At 39.9% G+C, this 18,825-nt stretch overlaps 1 protein-coding gene across 1 annotated transcript in view; it reads left to right on the top strand.

Annotated features, from left to right (window-relative positions):
- Positions 1 to 18,825, top strand: part of adcy2a (adenylate cyclase 2a) — a 51,865-nt gene that overhangs the window by 14,284 nt on the left and 18,756 nt on the right. The window contains exons 3-5 of the mRNA XM_070967440.1: positions 4,019 to 4,180; positions 16,096 to 16,245; positions 18,474 to 18,622. Of these exons, the coding sequence (XP_070823541.1) occupies positions 4,019 to 4,180; positions 16,096 to 16,245; positions 18,474 to 18,622 (461 nt within the window). The remainder of the gene's footprint in view (positions 1 to 4,018; positions 4,181 to 16,095; positions 16,246 to 18,473; positions 18,623 to 18,825) is intronic.

Here is an 18,825-nt window from a genome sequence, read left to right as displayed (position 1 = left end):
ATGGGAGCTCCTTGCCCAGGATTTTAAAAGGCATGACAGATCAGATCAGTTAGCCATTCTTTTCTCAAGTGCAGAAAACAAATGATACATTTCATGGCCTTTGAAACACTCTTAAAGCCTTTATGTATCTTTTGGGTGATGAATATATTTATTATGACGTTGTACAATTTAATATTGAGTGAAACTCTGTACAAATGGTCATTAGAACATTAGGATATAGTTGAATGTATATTCCTCAGTGTTTCAGTGTCTGCTAGTATCCACATGCATTGCTAAACTTTCTGTTGAAGTGACTTTTGCATGGTTAATGCTCCTGTCTTTCAAACCCCTGTTTGGTGATTTTAAGTGCAACATGCCTGTGTCAATTTTCTTTAGATGCACAAACATTAAACTTCTTTGTCCTTGTCATTTAAGACATTTAACATGAGTCATGGGCTCCCTGTATAAATGTCCAGGTTACAGTATGACCTTCAGTCGGTCGCAGCAGCTCTGTATTGATGAAGCTGACTCATAATTGCTAGCTCCCTGAGACGCTGAGATTGTGAGCTTAAAGCATTTACATCTTCACTCCTGACAGCTACATTGACTTAATTCAATTTAGGTGGCATGTACAGAAGATGTATTTATGTGCTCTGTTTTACCTACTGTACATAGACCCATATCATTACATAATTATATCCGTCATGCAGTATAATAATACCCCAAATGACTTCCATATTGTATAGAAATATGTTTTGAGCAATTATTTGCAGCTTTATATGATTGAAAGAACATGAAGATTTAAATCCAAGGTTACCTTAAGATTTAAACATGGGCTGCCACAATTAAAGAGGTCATTGGTACCATGGTGGTTACCACAAGGTCTTAGTTTTGATAAGCAATTTGATATTGTTTCCTGCTCTGTAAAGTCATAATGAGGGCAAACGAGAGCTGGTATATTATTTCAACATAAACATGTCTCTTAAAAGATCTACATACCTACACTAGAAAATAAACAAATAAAATAATGTCCGATAATTTGTTGTTGAATTATTCGCTCGTTTCAGCTTGACCTACATTTCATTTTCAGTCAATGAAGTGACGATGTGTATGCAGGGTTTCCAATTGCTGCCAGTCCACATGTCCTTGAGGACTTCATTTTATCCAGTATTGACCGTTGGGCTCAGTGTAATCCCTCCACGTGTTTGCATGTTGTCAATGTACATCCACTAAAGGTGTTTGTTTTAGCCACTGACAGGCTCAGATTGTTGGTCTAAGAGTCTGACAACTTTTCTGACAGAGATAGACCTTTTTTTTTTTAAGAGTAAGGTCTGTTTTGTTTAACCAGAGACAGCCGTTGCGTCATTCTTCCCTGAGCCACCAGACTCCATTCGCAGAAAGAGGAATTTTATCATTAATGACAGAAACAAAACTCACCAAAACCTTCTTGTTTCATCTGTCCACTGTTCTAACATTTACCACCAACTCTGGTTTGGTTGAAATAAACTTTTAATTCACTGAATCCAAAGAGGAGTGAGGGAGAGGGGACATGACGTGCAGAGCCAGTATGTGCTTGCATCTAACCCAGGAATTATTTTTTTACAATTTGAATATATTTTTTAATTTCGAACATTCGTTGACAGCTCTAATATGGGGCCATTTGTAAAGCAGGGCAGGCGCCATTTTCCCCATTTCAGCCAAATTACAATTGGAATATTTTAAGTCATCTTGAAAATAATGGCTTAAGGTCTGAATGACCTTCTGTTATCGTAGATTTGTTCAAAAACTTGAAAGATAGACCAGCAGAAGGCACAGAATGAGGGAACGCCTAACATAACCTTTATTGAAAGGGATTCTTTTGTTCTGATCCCTTCTTCGTCTCCATGGTGCTGTAAATTACGGGCACAGGATTGCAGCTGTTCTCCAGCAGCAGTCATGCAGGGAATTATGGTCAAAGTGATATATCAGGTTGTCAGTCTATCAAGGTGCCACTGCCACTTTATGGAAAGGTCATACTGTACTGTGAGTGACATCCACCTGCAGTATGATGGATGTGATACAGCTTCAGTGATCAATAGAACATCAAATGTACCTAAACTCATACAAACAATATAAATGTCTGTGATTCTGGGGATGATAATGATGACAATGTTGATAGCTGTTCCATGGGAAGTTTTTATTATGACATCATCTAATTGTCTGAATTCACAATTGGAGAGTAAAACCATTTTATTTTATATAGAACGAACTATTTTCCTTTTTTGGGACCATTTTTTTTAAAGCCAAGGTACTGTATGTACATAGGTGAAATTATGAAATTCAATATCAAAACAGGGTCAACATCAGTATTGATTATTTATTTGGGTGTGGATACAGGTCAGGAAGGCTTCTGCGTCCTCTAGCAATGCTGTGGTTCATCTTGGTGCACTGAGCTTTGAGCTCATTAGGAAAGAGACTAACACAAAGACACACTTTTGCAATTAATATTACGCTGATATTGTTTCAAGGCTGATACCAATACTGGCTATTAGTAATCAAGGAGACCTGTAACGATTTCCTGGCTGCATCAAGCTGACCTCCGCGTGTTGCTTTGACTCAGCTCGTGGAAGATTTGCTTCACTGCTGCAGAACGTGAAAAACTGTCGAGATTTCATCAGAAAACACATTTTGCAGCAATATTTTTGTCTGTAAATGTAATGTATTTGCTGGAAAACAGCCATTTATGACTATATGTTTCACCATCTGTTATGTCTTGCACTAATGTATCTGTTGATTCAACTGTGCAGTATGTCCATAAGATCTGTAGAATATCATGGTAGTATTTTTATTTTTTATGTTTTATTTGTTGGTTTAGTACACATGACAGTGCACTTCAATAAACATGGCTGTAAATTTAGTCAATAGGCTATTTTTCATCATTTACAAAGTCACCCCCTAAAAACAGTGTCATCACAGTCAGGCTTTTAGTTTTAACATGTCCACCATTGTCTTATAATTTAAAGGAACATAAGAGTCTACAAAAGATGATCATGATGAGGCTAATTGGTAAATATGTCTGCAGTGAAGCAGCAGGAGGTCTGCAGCTGCACATGACATGTTACTCATTTGAGCACAATTTTAACTGAAACATAAATAAAGCGCTGTCTTAAAGGTAACAGACCACCCTTTGATATTTGCCACTATTTACATTTTCAACCATAGTAAGCCATTAAGAAAGTGGCAGCGTAGAACGGAACGCTAGCCACCCAAGCTTAAACAGTGGAAGGACTGTTTCTCCTCATTTTCACTCCCTCTCCCTCTCTCGCACTCTCCTTTCCTCTTTCCATCTCACTTCCCCCTACACCCCAGCCCTGCAAATAACCCAAGAAAGGTTAACTGGCACCTGGCTGCAGCCTGTGAGAACACTGGCCTCTTTCTATCCCTGTATCACAGCAGATGAGCTGCTTTTAACCCTGCAGCAGAAGGCGTGTTTAAGAAGTCTGTGTGTGTGTGTGTGAGTGTGAGTGTGAGTGTGAGTGTGAGTGTGAGTGTGAGTGTGTGTGTGTGTGTGTGTGTGTGTGTGTGTGTGTGTGTGTGTGTGTGTGTGTGTGTGTGTGTGTGTGTGTGTGTGTGTGTAGAGCTTTGGGTAAAAAGCATAAAGAAGCATAGCATGATACATGAGAGTTGTCAGGTTTGAAGCACGAGAGCTGATTGTCCTGTTTTCTGCTTCCTGTAATCAGGGGAGCTTAGCTTAGGCGGAGATGTGAAGAGTGTTGTGATGGATCGATTGTTTGGAGCACAACATTGAAATCTGTCAAATGGTACATTTTTTTGATGCCACTGATGTAGCTGCACATAAATAAGCTTCACTTTAGCAAACAGTTTCGGTGGTGTTCCGACTGGTTGGATCGTGGTCTGTCTTTTCCCACAGGACTGTCAGCCCTGATGTTTCTTGTGTCTGTAATTTCTTGTGCATCCACCCCTCTCGCTCTCTTTTTCTCATGCTCTCTTTACCATTCTCCTCGGCAGGTGTGTCATAAGTGTGTCTCTTTCTCCACAGGTGTCATTCTTCCTGTTCATTGTGTTTGTGGTTTACACCATGCTGCCGTTCTCTATGCGGGACGCCATCATCGCCAGTGTCCTGACCTCCGCCTCTCACACCGTTGTGTTGAGTGTCTGCCTGTCCACCACAGCTGATCACATGGAGCCAGTAGTTTGGCAGGTAAGGAGATTGAACATCCAGATAGTGTGGTCTGATGGTAGGAGACATGTTGAATGGAGACTGTCCACAAAGTATGCTCACACCTCTGTGTGCTTGAACTCAACACAACTGATTTATTGTTTAATTAGTATTAATTAGTGACTTGACTTGTAGTTGGGTGTCACAACTTCATATTTGAACTTCACTTTGGAGATATGTATATTTGCTTTCTTGCTAGATTTAGATGAGCATATTAATGCCACTCATGTCTGTATGGTAAATATGGAGCTGAAGCCAGCAGGCTGTTAGCTTAGCTCAGCATAAAGAATGAGAAGAGGGGGAAGCAGTTTACTTTGCTCTGTCCAAAGGTAATAACATCTCATCTAGTAGCAGCTCTGAAGCTCACAAATTATGTTTTGTCTTGTTTAAGTTGCACAAAAAACATGTAAAAACAACTGTTACCCTTTTTATGGGGGTTACATTCTGGACTAGTGACTTCAGTGACTTCCTGGAGTTGGCTCAGTCCCAACCAAATCCATTAATATTCACTGGACCTGTATTGTCATGCACCTGCCATTAACCTTAAAGAAACAATAAATAGATTAAAAAAATGCTTAAAGTATAATTTTGGATATTTTAAACCAGGATTTCATTTTCTTAGTTATTGCCATAAAGTCTGTCTAACACACACACACACACACACACACACACACACACACACACACACACACACACACTGAAGGGCCTCACTGTACCTAAAGCAAACAAACACACACAAAGCTGTTTTATACTCTGCAAACAGGCATCCTGCTGCCAACAACAGATGTAAGCCATGTTTTCTATCAGGGGTATTATGAAGCATTACAAACATACCCTGCACCGCACTGTAAGAAAATCAGTTTTTTTAAACCTTGTTAACCCTTTATGTTGTTTTAGTATCCTGCTCAGGCCAGGGCCACAAACTAACATTAACACTAGTAGCGCTGGTGCTGCCTAGTGAAAATTTTAGGAGCACCAGCACAAAATGTAGGAGCAGCACTTAAATCAACACGTAACACAACACATTATTTTTTCTTCATTTTAACTATATTACTGCTAAATGCTTTGGTAATAAATAAACAATTTACAGAAATGACAATGTACAAAAACTCTCCATGACTTGCAATGGATTCTCAACTAACAGTGACAAACAGAATGCATTACCTCTCTCGACTGCACCAGGGCACCGTCTCAGTCCCCCTTCCTCTCCTCGGGTTGGATTGGGTCTTGTGGGTAGATTAACAAACGTGTATGTATGGGGGAAGTAGATCAGATTGTGATCTTATTGTGGTGTTGGGCCTCCACGGGAAAACTAAAAGTTCACACGAATGTCTCATAGCATAAAATGAAGTGATGACATTTTATATCCATAATTTTAACAATTGTGACATAATGTGCAGAAACTCTTTTCTGTCCATTATTCAACACCATAACCACCATCACTGGAATCATACATATGCCAATATATTGATGACTTCCATTTCACCAATAACTACCCTTAATACCTTTGATTATATTATACAGTGAGTCTGCACAGACATGGATGTAAATACAACTTGCCTGGCTGGCCGAGGTATACAGCCACAAGGTAGTCATTCAGGTTTTGTTTTGTTTTATTATCCAGATGGAATCTTAATGGAATTCTTTTCCATTTCCAGCCATCTAATGTCTCTCCATCCTGCTCACAAAATGAGCATTTTTGCTCATTGTAACCATGCAGTCTGTATTTTTAGCAAACAAACTAATGTGACCTTTACACTAAAACTAACTTAGCATAGCAGGTGAGTGATAGAAATTCTAATGTGTTTTTTTTTTTTAATTTATTGTTAAAAGGTCACCCTCTTTCCAGCAGTATTGCTGTTTTAAGGCAGACTGTTCATAGCATATGCTAAGAAAAACAAAGAAATAACAATATGAGGAAACCTATTATCTGCTTAATGCACGCTTTAATTCATTTGATCTTATTCAAACCTGATTCTGACAGTCACTTATTGACAATCCAGGATACATGTCAGAGCCAAATCACGAAGGGCAAACAAAAAGGCCTAGAAGCTACTATTTTACCATGTCTTCATCTCACTAACATCCCACATGTAAAGCCCTCCTTTCAGTGTGTTTTGCAGTTCGTCAGCCCTGCTGCTCAAACGCAGTCTGACTGATTTGTGGCTACACAATAGTGTCATAAATGCTTATTCACCTTAATGTTACAATTTTCTATCATACAATATAACTACTGCAGTAAGGCTCTTTGCAGGCATCTCTAAAGGACTGATACCTTATGTTCAACTGTCCAGCTTTTGGGAAAATTACTGGTTGGAACAACTCTTAAAGCCTCTCCAAGAATGAGGACGACAATAAGCTCATCTCAAAGAATAAATCAAAAGCATCATTCATACGCTCATATTTAAAAATATATATATATATTGTCCTTCAGATAACAGGAAAACATCCCCTGTGCTCCTTTTTCTAAAGTAATTCTTCAAAGACTTAAAAAACAATGCACATAATGCTGCTAAATATAGACTACTTGTGCAACTGGAGCTCTATCCTTGTTCTCAGTGATGATTCTTGTGCCTGTGTCTTCATGTCTCTCTGTATTCCCCACTCTTAAACCCTCATGAACATTATCTATTGCCTCTGTGAACTGCTGTGATGACCTGTTATCTGGTCTCGGCCTGCTTTTCTTTCATGTTAACTGTAGCATGGGGATACCGGCATCTGGGCCGCCTGGGGCTGTATGCTACATGGTCACTATCTGCCAGCTCCTCGTGTGCATCAGGTCAGTTTGCCTGTCAGCACAATTCCAGTGGAAAACCTGCCAAAGAAGAGTGTCCTTTAAGAAAATCTCCCTTGTAAAGATAAAAAATACAAGATGTATGCTTTGGGATTTATTCTGTCAGTCTAAATCATTCATTTTTATATGGACTCACATGGTTAATAGTAAAGGTGGTTAAAATAATTTCATTAATATGAAACATTCTGTACTTTAATTATACATGGCCTCACTATTATGCCAAGAAGTCTTTAATTTGAAAAACAACACACAACAGCAATTGAATTTAAATATAATATTTCATTTCTGAGAGGATAATATGGACAAAATTAGATTAATTGGTTGTTGTCAAGGACAACTCATTAACAGAAAGACACAGTGCAGGAAAGTGTGATGGATAAAGATACTAAGAGAAGGAAAGCAAAGACAGAAATGTTGAAGGGAGGTCAACACAATGGAAATGACAAAACAAAAATAACAGTGATGATGAGGGTTAAGGAACAGACGATATGTCGGGAAAGAAGGGACATTTTTGCGATCAGTTTTGCAAAAGTGTACAAAGAATGCCTTGAAAGGATGTTTGGGCTTCTCTTGCTTGTCCTTCTCTAGTGATCCTGAAATAATATGGACAGTATATTTTATGGATTTCAGTTAGAGCTATAGAAATGCTTCGGCATGACAGATAGTATATACTGAATAACAAGCAGACAAGACAAGAAAACACAAAGCAGAGAGTCAAAAGGTGCGATGCCTTTTGATCTCACCTGTTCATGAAGATATTGTATTGTAAGGGGCTGTTTTGTTTTTTCAGAGGTGACAGTGACAGGCATTTTGGGACGGTCTGTGTGTGTTCAAGTTACAAAGGCATTGTTGGAAGGAGACAGATTGCTGCTCAATTGGCAGTCAAGATGGCATGCCGGGCTAGATTTGACATTGCCAAAGAATGAAATGCTCTCTTGTAAACACAGACTCCGCCAAATCCTGGCAGCTCTGTGATTCATTATTAGTATTTAATTTGTAGTCGGTCACAGTGATGTTGTTTTCTGTCAGATTGTTGACTGTGCTAAGGGCCAGGTCTATATGTGTGGCTATGATGATGGCAGGGGATGACTTAAGCATAACTTATCATGATACATGTACGCTATGTGGAGTCAAGTGCAACTGTGTCTCCATATATGTTTGCATTTGATCTTTATATTGCACATAAGGTGCAATTATGAAATGATACAAGCTCTTTTCTCTTTTTATTTTAGCACCTGTCACTGGTGCTATGTAACTCCCACATTTTGCTCTGTAATCACGTAGAAGTACATCCAGTGTGCCATGGAAACAGCACCATGAGTGGTTTGTTCGTCTTTCACAGGAATATTGGATCCACTGTGATGCTGACTGGTTTGCTGGTTCTCATTATAAATGACGATTGTTCAAAGCAGCTGGGATGATCAAATAAAAGGCATCGTGAAGTTATTGGTAGATTTAGGTTGATCTGTCCCAGCAGGGCGTGAAATTCATCACCACCCAATGGCAGCCAGATAGAAAGATGACAGTGAAAATTGCATTCTAAAAGTACCATTTCCAATGTCCAAACACAAAAAATGACTTTAATTGTACCAGTGCATGATCAGCAGCTGAATGGCATTTTCCTCATTTTCCTCACATTCTGATAAAAAACTCTGAAGCTAAGGTTGACTTACTAGATTTTTCCAGGACTTTCAATCATATACCATGGCCTTCTTCAGCAGTTGAACTGGCTGCTTTACTGAGGTTTGGTGAAAGTAATGAAAACACCAAGCCGCTCACTAAAAACCATGTGGAAGTAGAGGCTCTAATACTTCTTTCTCCTGACCGTTATTCACATTTTTAATAGTCAGTCTTGTCTTATTTTAACTCCGTGCCTAACTTGAGGGAACAGTAACCAGAATGAGTGTTGGGGGAGTAGTTTAAAACAGTCTGAAAAAGCTCCTGACCAAACAGTGTTTCTGTTACACCTCATAACACTGTGTTCATTTAAATTGCAGAAATAGGATGAAAAGTATTGTGGCAGATGCAACAAAATTTAATTTGTTTCCAGCCAGGTTGGTGTGTAACTTTGCCCATTACGTTTATTTTTCAGTTGACTGTAATCTACGTACAGTAACGTGTGCTTCGACCTCACTTGTAGGACAATGGGAAAAATAGGACATGCAGTAAATGGTCTTGAATGATCTTTCAACATCTTCAGCTCTGAAAAGCTGTCGCCTCCCTCTGACTCAGAGACATACAACACACTGATACTGCGGTCACTGCTCCAAACTAACTGCTGATGCACAAAAGCATCAAAGTAATTTACCACTAATCATTTTATGTCTGATTTGATCTGTTCTTTGAAATTAGGCCTTCAATTTCAATTCTGTTGTTGGCCAAATTTGATCAGAAGCCAGTTTCTTTACGTGTGGACAGCTGGGAAATAATGAATGGTGTATTTCTATTGTGTGCTGAGTGAGTGAGTTAGATACAGTACTTGGAAATAAAAATACATACATGCTGTCCATACATCACCTCTTTCCCAAAATTGAGATCAGTCTGAATGCTTGTAATTTTTAACATGTGCAGTGAGGCAGAGCAAGTACATTATGTGTGTTGTTACACATGTATGTACAGCAGCGTTGGGCAATATGACAACATGACAGTGACACAGTATAAATTTGTGCACCATCAGGGATTTTGATAATTTGCTAATCACGCGCTGTTATTTTCACCACACATTATCACCAGAGAGACTTAAATTCGTTGGACTTCAGCAGATTTTGGTAAGATGGTAACATAAACTTTGATTTTGTGACTCCTGTCACAAGTTCAGTCACACCAGCTGGAATTGGTAGCAGGTGATAGTATCATGATTGGGTATGAAAGGGGCGTCCTGGAAAGGCTCAGTCATTCACATGCAGGGATGGAGCGAGGTTCACCACTTTGTGAACACATGATTGGATAAAGGAGATTACTACATGGGCTCAGGAACACATTTGTTTACAAATGGCTGCTTTTTTTAAAATTAAAATTTAACAGTTTCCCAACTTTTTGACAATTGGGCTTTTATGTTGTTTGTCCCAATATGACGATTTAAAATTGCATACACTGTCAGAGAGGATTTCATCCATATTGCCACCTCCTTGTGTTCAGTGTGTCTGTACTGTACATTTGTGCTTTTGTGTGAGGCTGTGTGAATATGTGTCAGGTAGAGAGAGTGCATGCGTGCATTTTCCTCTCTGGCAATATGCCAATGTTGGTCCAGCCCTTTGTGTTGTGGCCGGCTCAGGCTTCCATCCTCTTTCTCAGATAAGAGCAGTGATGCTCTAAGACTGATGTGTCAGAGGGTAACTGCTGGACGGCAGCTATAAAAACCTCTCTATGTCGCATTTGCCAAATGAGGCTGATGGATTTGTAGCACTACAATATGCTGTTCAATCAGATGGCAAATTGGCTAACACGCTTTTTGACTTTATTATGTTATTATCTGACATTTTTCGCTTTCCTGATAATCTCCTCCGGTTGGACACTGAATGGAAGTTTTTTTCGGATGCTGTAATTTGTCCAGAGATTGCACAAGTAAATTGCTTCAGCCAGTAGCAATTTAATTTTAATTGACTATGCTAAGAATATGCAGCCATATACTGCATAAGTTCCTCTAAACATAAGGCTTTTCCCTAGAGGGAAAGAGACTTCAAATTGCCCCCCACCCTCCATATGTAAATAATTAAAAAAAAAAAAAACTTTATGTAAATCATTTTGCTCTTAAAATGTAAAAGAAAAAGAAGAAATGTCCATCCTGTGTTACCAGAGCTGCCTTCAGATTTCTGGTCCAACGACTCAGAAAGCCACAGGTAAATCCCTACATTTGAATCGCTGACCTGTTATTTTGAGCACACTCCAACGTGAATTGTGAATGAAATGTCTCTCTGAATGCATTTTTAATTCGCTGCTTGCAGAACTGGGACTGTAAAGGTCACTGCCTCAAATACTGTGATCTGCTGGGAAGAATTTGGTGGAGAGGATTAATGAGAAAGTCTGTGCTATCCCTGAAACACCTGCTGTTGTGTAGAGGCATCTTGAAGACCGCAGCAAAAAAAAAAAAAGGCTTTAATCGCTCTAGGTGTCCTGTGAACTGTGCTACATTTAGCTCATAACTGTTTCAGTAATGACTCCCTGATAAAAACATTACAGCTGAAGACTGTATTTGTACAAAGCAGACTAAAATGTTGTCTCTGTTTGCTTGTTTTTCTAAAAAAGGATAACAGCTAAGTAAATCCCTTGTGGCCCTTTAAAGCAGCAGTGTCACATTTTCTTTCTTGCCAAGTGTTAGATCAGAAAATTACTGCCGCTCTTGATACTGTACAGTAAATGTGAAGCTACCACCAGCAGCCACAGTCTTCACTGGTTTCCTGGCAACCTCACACTGCAGGAAGTGACTGCACCTGGCCAAGCAACAGTCTGAAACATAACCTCTGTAAAACCACAGTATATCATTTGTACACTTTTGGATGTTGAGCAGATTGAAAAAATAACATATAACATATACATCAGTAATCTTTGGAGGTCCTGTTTGGCAAATCCCCGTTTACAATGTTTATGCTAAACTCAACTAACTGGCTGCTGACTCCAGCACACACATGCATGAACAGAGGCACTTACACTGACACATATTCACAGTCAGTATGTATGTTTCCATTAGTGGTATGTTGGATTTTTAATTTGCTTGAATTTCAAATCATTTCAGTTTTCAGACCTGCTCAGCATTTTGCAAACGACACCACCATCTATCCGACCAGGGATTGGTAAATGTCAGCCATTAAATGTCCATACTCTTGCGCATTGTTCTAGTGTGCATACAAACTGCCCAGGGGGTATTTAGTGAGAAGGAACCATGCTGACATGTACACTTTGTCAAGTCCATTAATCTTTACAGTGCTGGCTCATTGGAGTCTAAATGAACCAGCTCATGTACTGAAGAGGTGAAAGCCCTCTCTTCAGTCCAGATTTATGTGTATGTAACATTTAGAAATACAAATTCCACTTTTCCCCCATGGAGAAACGATGATGCATTGTTACATTATTGATTTTTTTCCCTAAAACTATATTCTCTGCTACTAAAAGGTGCACAACGTATGTGACAATGAAAAAATAGACTTGGTCTCAGTATTTCTACTCCACTCTGACTCACAGCAGTTGAATGCTTGTAAACATGTATTCTTTTATTCTGTCAGTCCGTTAAGTCAGTAACTTTTTTAATAAATCTGTGTGGAACTTTGAAATATTCAGATTTTATCCAAACTAACTTTAAACTCAGAGCTGTGATTAGCTTCACAGCAATACTGATAATGAATAATGCAAGTCTCCCATCGTGTTTTTATAGTGCAGCCTCCCCTCTCAAACTCAAATTTCATTTGCATTCTTTGTGAGCGCTGTGATAAATAACTGACGATTTAACGCACAACAGTTAATAACTCTCAATTCAAGCTTTAGTGTTTATGAACACTCACAGACACTCAGTGGCACACTAACGGCTGTTGCATATTACATGCGTTGCCTGTTTGAGGAGAAATAGGACTTCATATTGAATCCAGATGAAGTTTTAATATTCATTGGTTTCTTATTTCTCGTCTTTTTTATTTGGAAATCAAGCTTGGGGCAAGTAGAGACCACTTTTTCATTGTATGTCACCCAGCGTTTAGGTTTATTTTTTATTTTCTGTTCAAATAAGAGGATATATTTGTAGAATTTGTCATTGAATGCACTTGCGGTCATCTGTGTTAAATGGACCATGAAAGCACGTCTGCTCGATGTCTGCTGACAGTAGCTCAGTTGCCTTCATCTATACATGATAGTATAGTAACACCTCTAATAGCCTTCACAGGGCTTAGTGCTCTGATATAGACAATCCCAAAGTCCAGTGGTGGGACTCAAAGCCCTTTAGAGACCATCCTCACTGAACCTCTCGGTTGTCTGTAATTGGGTACCAGTGAGGTATGGACGATTCACACAGCTGACCTTTGAGATGGTCTGGATCACTGTCAGTGTCTTGTCTAACAGATGCTGGCTAATAGAGTCGTACCCAGGTTGACCTGAATGTAATCTGTTGAGCAATAAAAAAAATAAAAAATAAAAAAATGTTATGCAAGTTTACAAGTTTTTTTTGATTTGATGAGCTCCTGGGTGAGGGCTTTGTCGGAGCATTAGAATACTCTTGTTATGACTTTGCTTTTTGTAGCATCAGTTTTTAAAACCTCCACCAGCCACTATGAAGTAATTTACATCTAATGTAGATTTTGAGGACTAGAAAATTGCAAACAGGTACTTGTAGCTAATGTTTTGGGTTGTCTAGCGCAGCTAATTTGTAATTGACAGGCTCACAAAGAGAGACTGAATGGATTTTCAATTAAATACGATTATGCTTATTTAAAGCAAGGTTATAAAATATTGCATACAGTATATGGGCTACTAAAAACCCTTTTATAAAGCAGCTTACAAAAGCCCCAGTAAATCTTCTTGTGTCTGCTTTCAGTCATTCATTGTATTTCTCTGAACCCAATGCTCTGAACACTATTCTGTAGCAAAAAGTTCAGACTGTTTTGTCAGACTTTCAGTAAAAAATAAACAGACATGAACTAAGCCAGGCTTGTAAATGCAATGCCTTTAATTTGGGGAAAAAAGAAAAAGCTCGGGTTATGTGTCTTCTTTCAGTGTTTGGAAATGTGCAGAGAGGAGATAATAAATTCAGTGGACAGTAAGAGGGACATCTGTCCCAAATTCAGTGAATAAATGTGAACATAAACCCAGCCAGCAGAGCACACTCATGCACATAGCCTCTGCCCCTGATGTTTGCTTTTGTCAAACATAAAGGAGAGGCAGGTACATTGCTGGTGGATTCACAGTGTTAAACACGCTTAGAACAGCATGTATGTCTGAACGTACAAATCAGATCCTGTTTTTCTCAGTAAGGACACTGTACACATCTGTGCACTTAATTATGTCTTTGTTATTGGTTGTGAATTGTTTTATAGGTATTACGCACTCCAGGTCCTGGTTATGAAACAGTTAATGAACTGTGCTGATGAATAATAATTGTCTTGTTATTCAAGAGAGAGCAGCAGGGAGTGCCATGTCTTCACCGTTAGCAAAAGGAAATCGTGTTCGCACTGACGCTGCCGGCAGAAGTTTGCAACTGTATGTGAAACTCTTCTGTGGGCAGCTTCATGCTTTTTGCTCTGTCTGATAATTTTTTTCTGAAACAAATGTTTTGTTCTTTGTGCAAAAGGTCACAGGCTCATTCTCCTGGTGCTGTACTATAAAGCTGTGGGGCATATTTACATCAGAAAAGAGAGAGAGAGCAGATTGCTATTCTCAGAGTGACAATAAGCTCACCATTAAGAAGGAAAGGAATTTGTTGAGAATGAGACAAGCTAGGCAAGTAAGAGAGGATAGGAATGGGACTGAAAGAGTGAAGGAGACAGAGAGATGGTGGAGAAGCTTTATAGTGTCAGTTTGCTTTAAATTGCAAAATATGAGCTCAGGGTTATTGGGACTCATTTGGGTCTTTATACATTCACCTGTCATCACTGGGCCACATCCTAATGGACCTTCCTGTGTGGAGCTGTAATGAGGGATACGGGAAATGTGAATGAAAATCAAGCACTGTTTTGAAATGAAAATAAACAGAATAGACTTCACTTCTCACCGATCACAATTTGCGCTCTGTGGGTAGAATGAAGAGCTTTGGTTGGAGTAAGCATTTCGTCTTATGTATCATATTTAGCACTCCGGTTGTTTTGTAAACTCTGCTGTTGTAGTCAGATATGCAGGAGTAATTGCTCTTGAATGTCAGCTTTTTCTGTTTCCCCATTCCTTATGGTAAACCATTGAACAGTACAGTAGAGCACGATGTGTTTGTAAGCATCAGGTACAGCATGTGCCATGAACGTGTTACTCCCTTCACACCTTGCATTAAAATGTGTTTTGGGTGATCGGTTTGCAGTTGGATAGTGCTCGGCCACATGGGTACAGGTGCTCACCCGCTTCAAAAAGCAGTCAAAAGTCCATACAAGTGAGAGGAGGGTGTAAGAAGGAGGAAGAACAAAAAACAGCTGGACAGAGCAATCAGATCTCAGTTGGATCTCATGTTGAGATACACTCTGGATACAAGACGCATTTTAATGCAAGCTGTAAACAAGCTCATTGATTCTTGTATTCTAGAACTAGTACCTGACAAAGATGTACAGCAGTGGCCCTGTGAGCCTGTAATGCCACGTACACAGCCCTAAGTGAAATTGTTGAATGGATGCACAATGGACAAATCTTTCCTAAGATTCAGAAAATGTTGTGGCCTGAGGCTAATGTCAGAGAAGAAGTTAGCAAAATCAAAATGAGTGATCTCCCTCTGTAAAGTTTTGATCCTGGGACGTGTCAGGCCCAACTTTACCTTGTCAGACTTGGCTTTCATGTGTCTAATACTGGAAGCACAAAAGGGCGAGTGACAAAGGAAGTATGTGCAAGACAGTTAGAAATCAGACTGAAAATGAGCATTTTACGCTCAAATAAAGATGAGGAAGTTCCAAATATGATGTACAATGTTTAATGAAATATTGTCAAGATACATCTTCACTTATTTTCCTGCAGGTAGTCAGGCACACTGCTCTTGGGTTGCTGCCTTCTGTACAATAGATATGTGGTGCTGGAGGTGGTACACTGTGGTGTGTGTGTGTGTGTGTGTGTGTGTGTGTGTGTGTGTGTGTGTGTGTGTGTGTGTGTGTGTGTGTGTGTGTGTGTGTGTGTGTGTGTGTGTGTGTGTGTGTGTGTGTGTGTGTGTGTGTGCTTGCACAGGGGGCCACTGGATTTATTTATGATTTACTTTTCATTTCTGTTCTTTTCTCATTTCTTCAGCAGGCTGGAGGGGAGGTTGCTTAAAATAAGCCCCTGGAGATGTACGCTAGATAACACACCACATAGAAATGTTGTGTATTCCCTTGCACAGCTCTGTTTCTGCCCTCAAAATGCCAGATTACCAGTCACCCATTAATGTATTTGACGTGAAGATTATTTTTGTCTGATATTTATCTAATACCAGCTTTGTCTGTCCTCTGCTCCCGCACAGATTTTGGCCAATATTATAATTTTCCTGTGTGGCAACATGGCGGGGGCGTACCACAAGCATCTAATGGAGCTGGCACTTAAGCAGACTTATCAGGACACCTGCAACTGCATCAAGTCCCCAATTAAACTGGAGTTTGAGAAGAGACAACAGGTAAAGTGGTGTCAATAAGTCCTAATGGCCAGTGAGCCGGTGAAAGTCAGGCAGGCAGTGAGTGACTGAGTACATGTGGTAGTGTTGATGGCGATGGTGTTGATTACAACAGTGATGAAAATGATGGGGGGTAAGCGTGAGGAATGGATTCTGAAAGAAGATTGGAGCAAGTGTAGCTCAGTAGTCAGGATAATTATCATTATACAGTAAATAAATGAAAACAACATTATGGCACACCCAGGACTTAGAAAATGACATTTAATCCAGAGCAAAGTCACTGAACCCAGAAGGGGTTTATGTTGTGGTCTCAAAGTTATTGTTATGTTTGTTTGTTTTTTCATCTGCTGTGACTAAAACTGCTTCTGTTCTCACTGGAGCTTACACTGATAATTTATCAGTGTACGTGTGCGTCCATACACCTGCACTGTGCCGAATTGGGGTTAAACGTTCACTCTGCAGGCATTTGCTTTTCAGCTCCTTCCTGTGCTTTCTGACCTTTACTTAAAATCGGCTCCACTCACAAGTCCATGCCAGATTCCTTTGGTTTGGGAAGGGAAGGCGTCCACAGAGGATTCATGTCAGCAGTTGTGTTTTACAGAGTGTGGTAATCATTAATGACCCCAGTTAGTGTGATGATTAAGTCGAGTCCCTGGAGCCTGCTCCTAAATTCTTGGTAGTAGAAGCTCTTTTAGGATCCTCTGACTTCTGGCTGAAGTCTTTGCAGCTGAGCAACACAGTATAACACACTATCTCAATATGATATATGATATGATATGCAGCCAACCAGCAACATTATATGCACATCTGTTCATGTGTGCTTTTCTCCACATGCTCTGCGTAAAGTAGTAACTGGTGAGTACAGTTAACACAGGTGAATTTGGTGCTGCTGCATTCGAGCAGGGTGGCTCCCTATGAGAAAATAGCAAGGTGTTAATTAAAGCTTACTGCTGTGCGAGCCTGGGCTGGAGGTAGCTTTTAACTACGGCTGCTGCAGTTGTAGCTTTTGGGTATGTCAGATGAGGGTGAATCCGGCTGTTGTTGTGAAAGGCCAGGCTTGGTTTCCCCCATGGTGAATCCAGCTTGTGTTGTTAGAACTACCGTGAGTGAAGCTGAAAATGCCTTGGGTGGAGCTTTTCGCGATAGCCCTGGAGTGCTACTGTGCCTGCGACAGATGGTAGTAACTGTGCAGAGACACATGTCTCTGGGGCGCTCATAATATATGCCGTTTGCTGCATGCTTTTATCCAAAGTGCCCTGCAGTACAGTGAGTGCATATATTTTCGGTATGAGTGGTCCAAGGGGGGCGATGTGAATTCATCGTAAGCCCAAAGATCTGGCAGTGTTTGTTAGCAGGCACCATGAACCCTCTGAGCCTCAGCAGCGGTGCAGGGAGATGATCAATGGTGCAGAAAACTTCAAGTTGGAGGTGACATTGGCTTAATTAAGTGTTTTCTCCAATCTTGAACACATCTTCACCCTAGGAGGAGTTTTTATTTGCTAATTAAGGGGCAGGTTGGCTTAGAATAATACCTACAGTAGCCTCAGAGAAAAACAAAGGTGGTAAAGGTACCACTAAATAAACGAAAAGGAGGGAGGTGAATAATGGTGCAGCCTGTACTCTGGTGGCTGGCAATGGAATAATAAGCCCTGTAAAACTGTGTTGTTGTTTTTTTTATCGTTCATACTTCCTGAGTCAGTCAGAGAGTCAACCTGACACCACGCAGTGCCCAATTAACCTTCAGTTAGCATCTGAAGCTTTCATTGAGTGCGGTGACACAATGATGACAGCTTTTTGTCTCCCTGTCTCATCAAAGGTTAATGCTTCAGAATTAGATTATGACTGAATTCAATTAAATATCCATTTGCCGAAAATGTAAAACTTTTTTCAGCAACAGGATCCCCAGTCACTGTACTTTGATTACATAAATATCCAAACGTTGGCTCTGAAAGCTTTGTTCTTGTTTTGCATTTGCATTACTGTAGTTTAAACATGATTTCGGGTTATGCCACTGAAGTGATTCTTTGGGGTGATGGAGCAATGAATCCTTGTGAGAAAATACTCTGAACTAAAACAAATGAACTGTTATTTATCTTTTTGACAGATTTTCCCATATGAAACTGTATATTTCTCACAAATGTTGATTGTTTTAAAATGCAATAATCTGCTTATTTCCCTTGATTTTTCTGACCATCCCTGCACTCCTGCTTCGTCTCTCTGTGTGTTATCAGGAGCGTCTCCTGCTCTCTCTGCTGCCAGCTCACATCGCCCGGGTGATGAAAGCTGAGATCATCCAGAGACTGAAGGGTCCGAACTTCGGCCAGATTGAGAACACAAACAATTTTCACAATCTCTATGTCCAGAGACACACAAATGTCAGGCATGTATTATTTATTTTTATTGGCCACTTATATGTCCGCAGAGTACAGCGCTGTGCTTGTAAGGCACATAATGTGACTCACACTGTGTATACAGTATGTCTCAAGAGTACCGATTTACATAGAGAGCAGTGCAAATGTAAATTCTTTTTGTTTTGAATCCCACAGTTAGTCCTGGAAATCTTCCAGAACCATTGTAGTTTAG

Source organism: Chaetodon trifascialis, chromosome 7, assembly GCF_039877785.1.
Source record: "Chaetodon trifascialis isolate fChaTrf1 chromosome 7, fChaTrf1.hap1, whole genome shotgun sequence".
Lineage (NCBI taxonomy): Eukaryota > Metazoa > Chordata > Actinopteri > Chaetodontiformes > Chaetodontidae > Chaetodon > Chaetodon trifascialis.
This window is presented reverse-complemented; position numbering and strand designations above follow the sequence as displayed.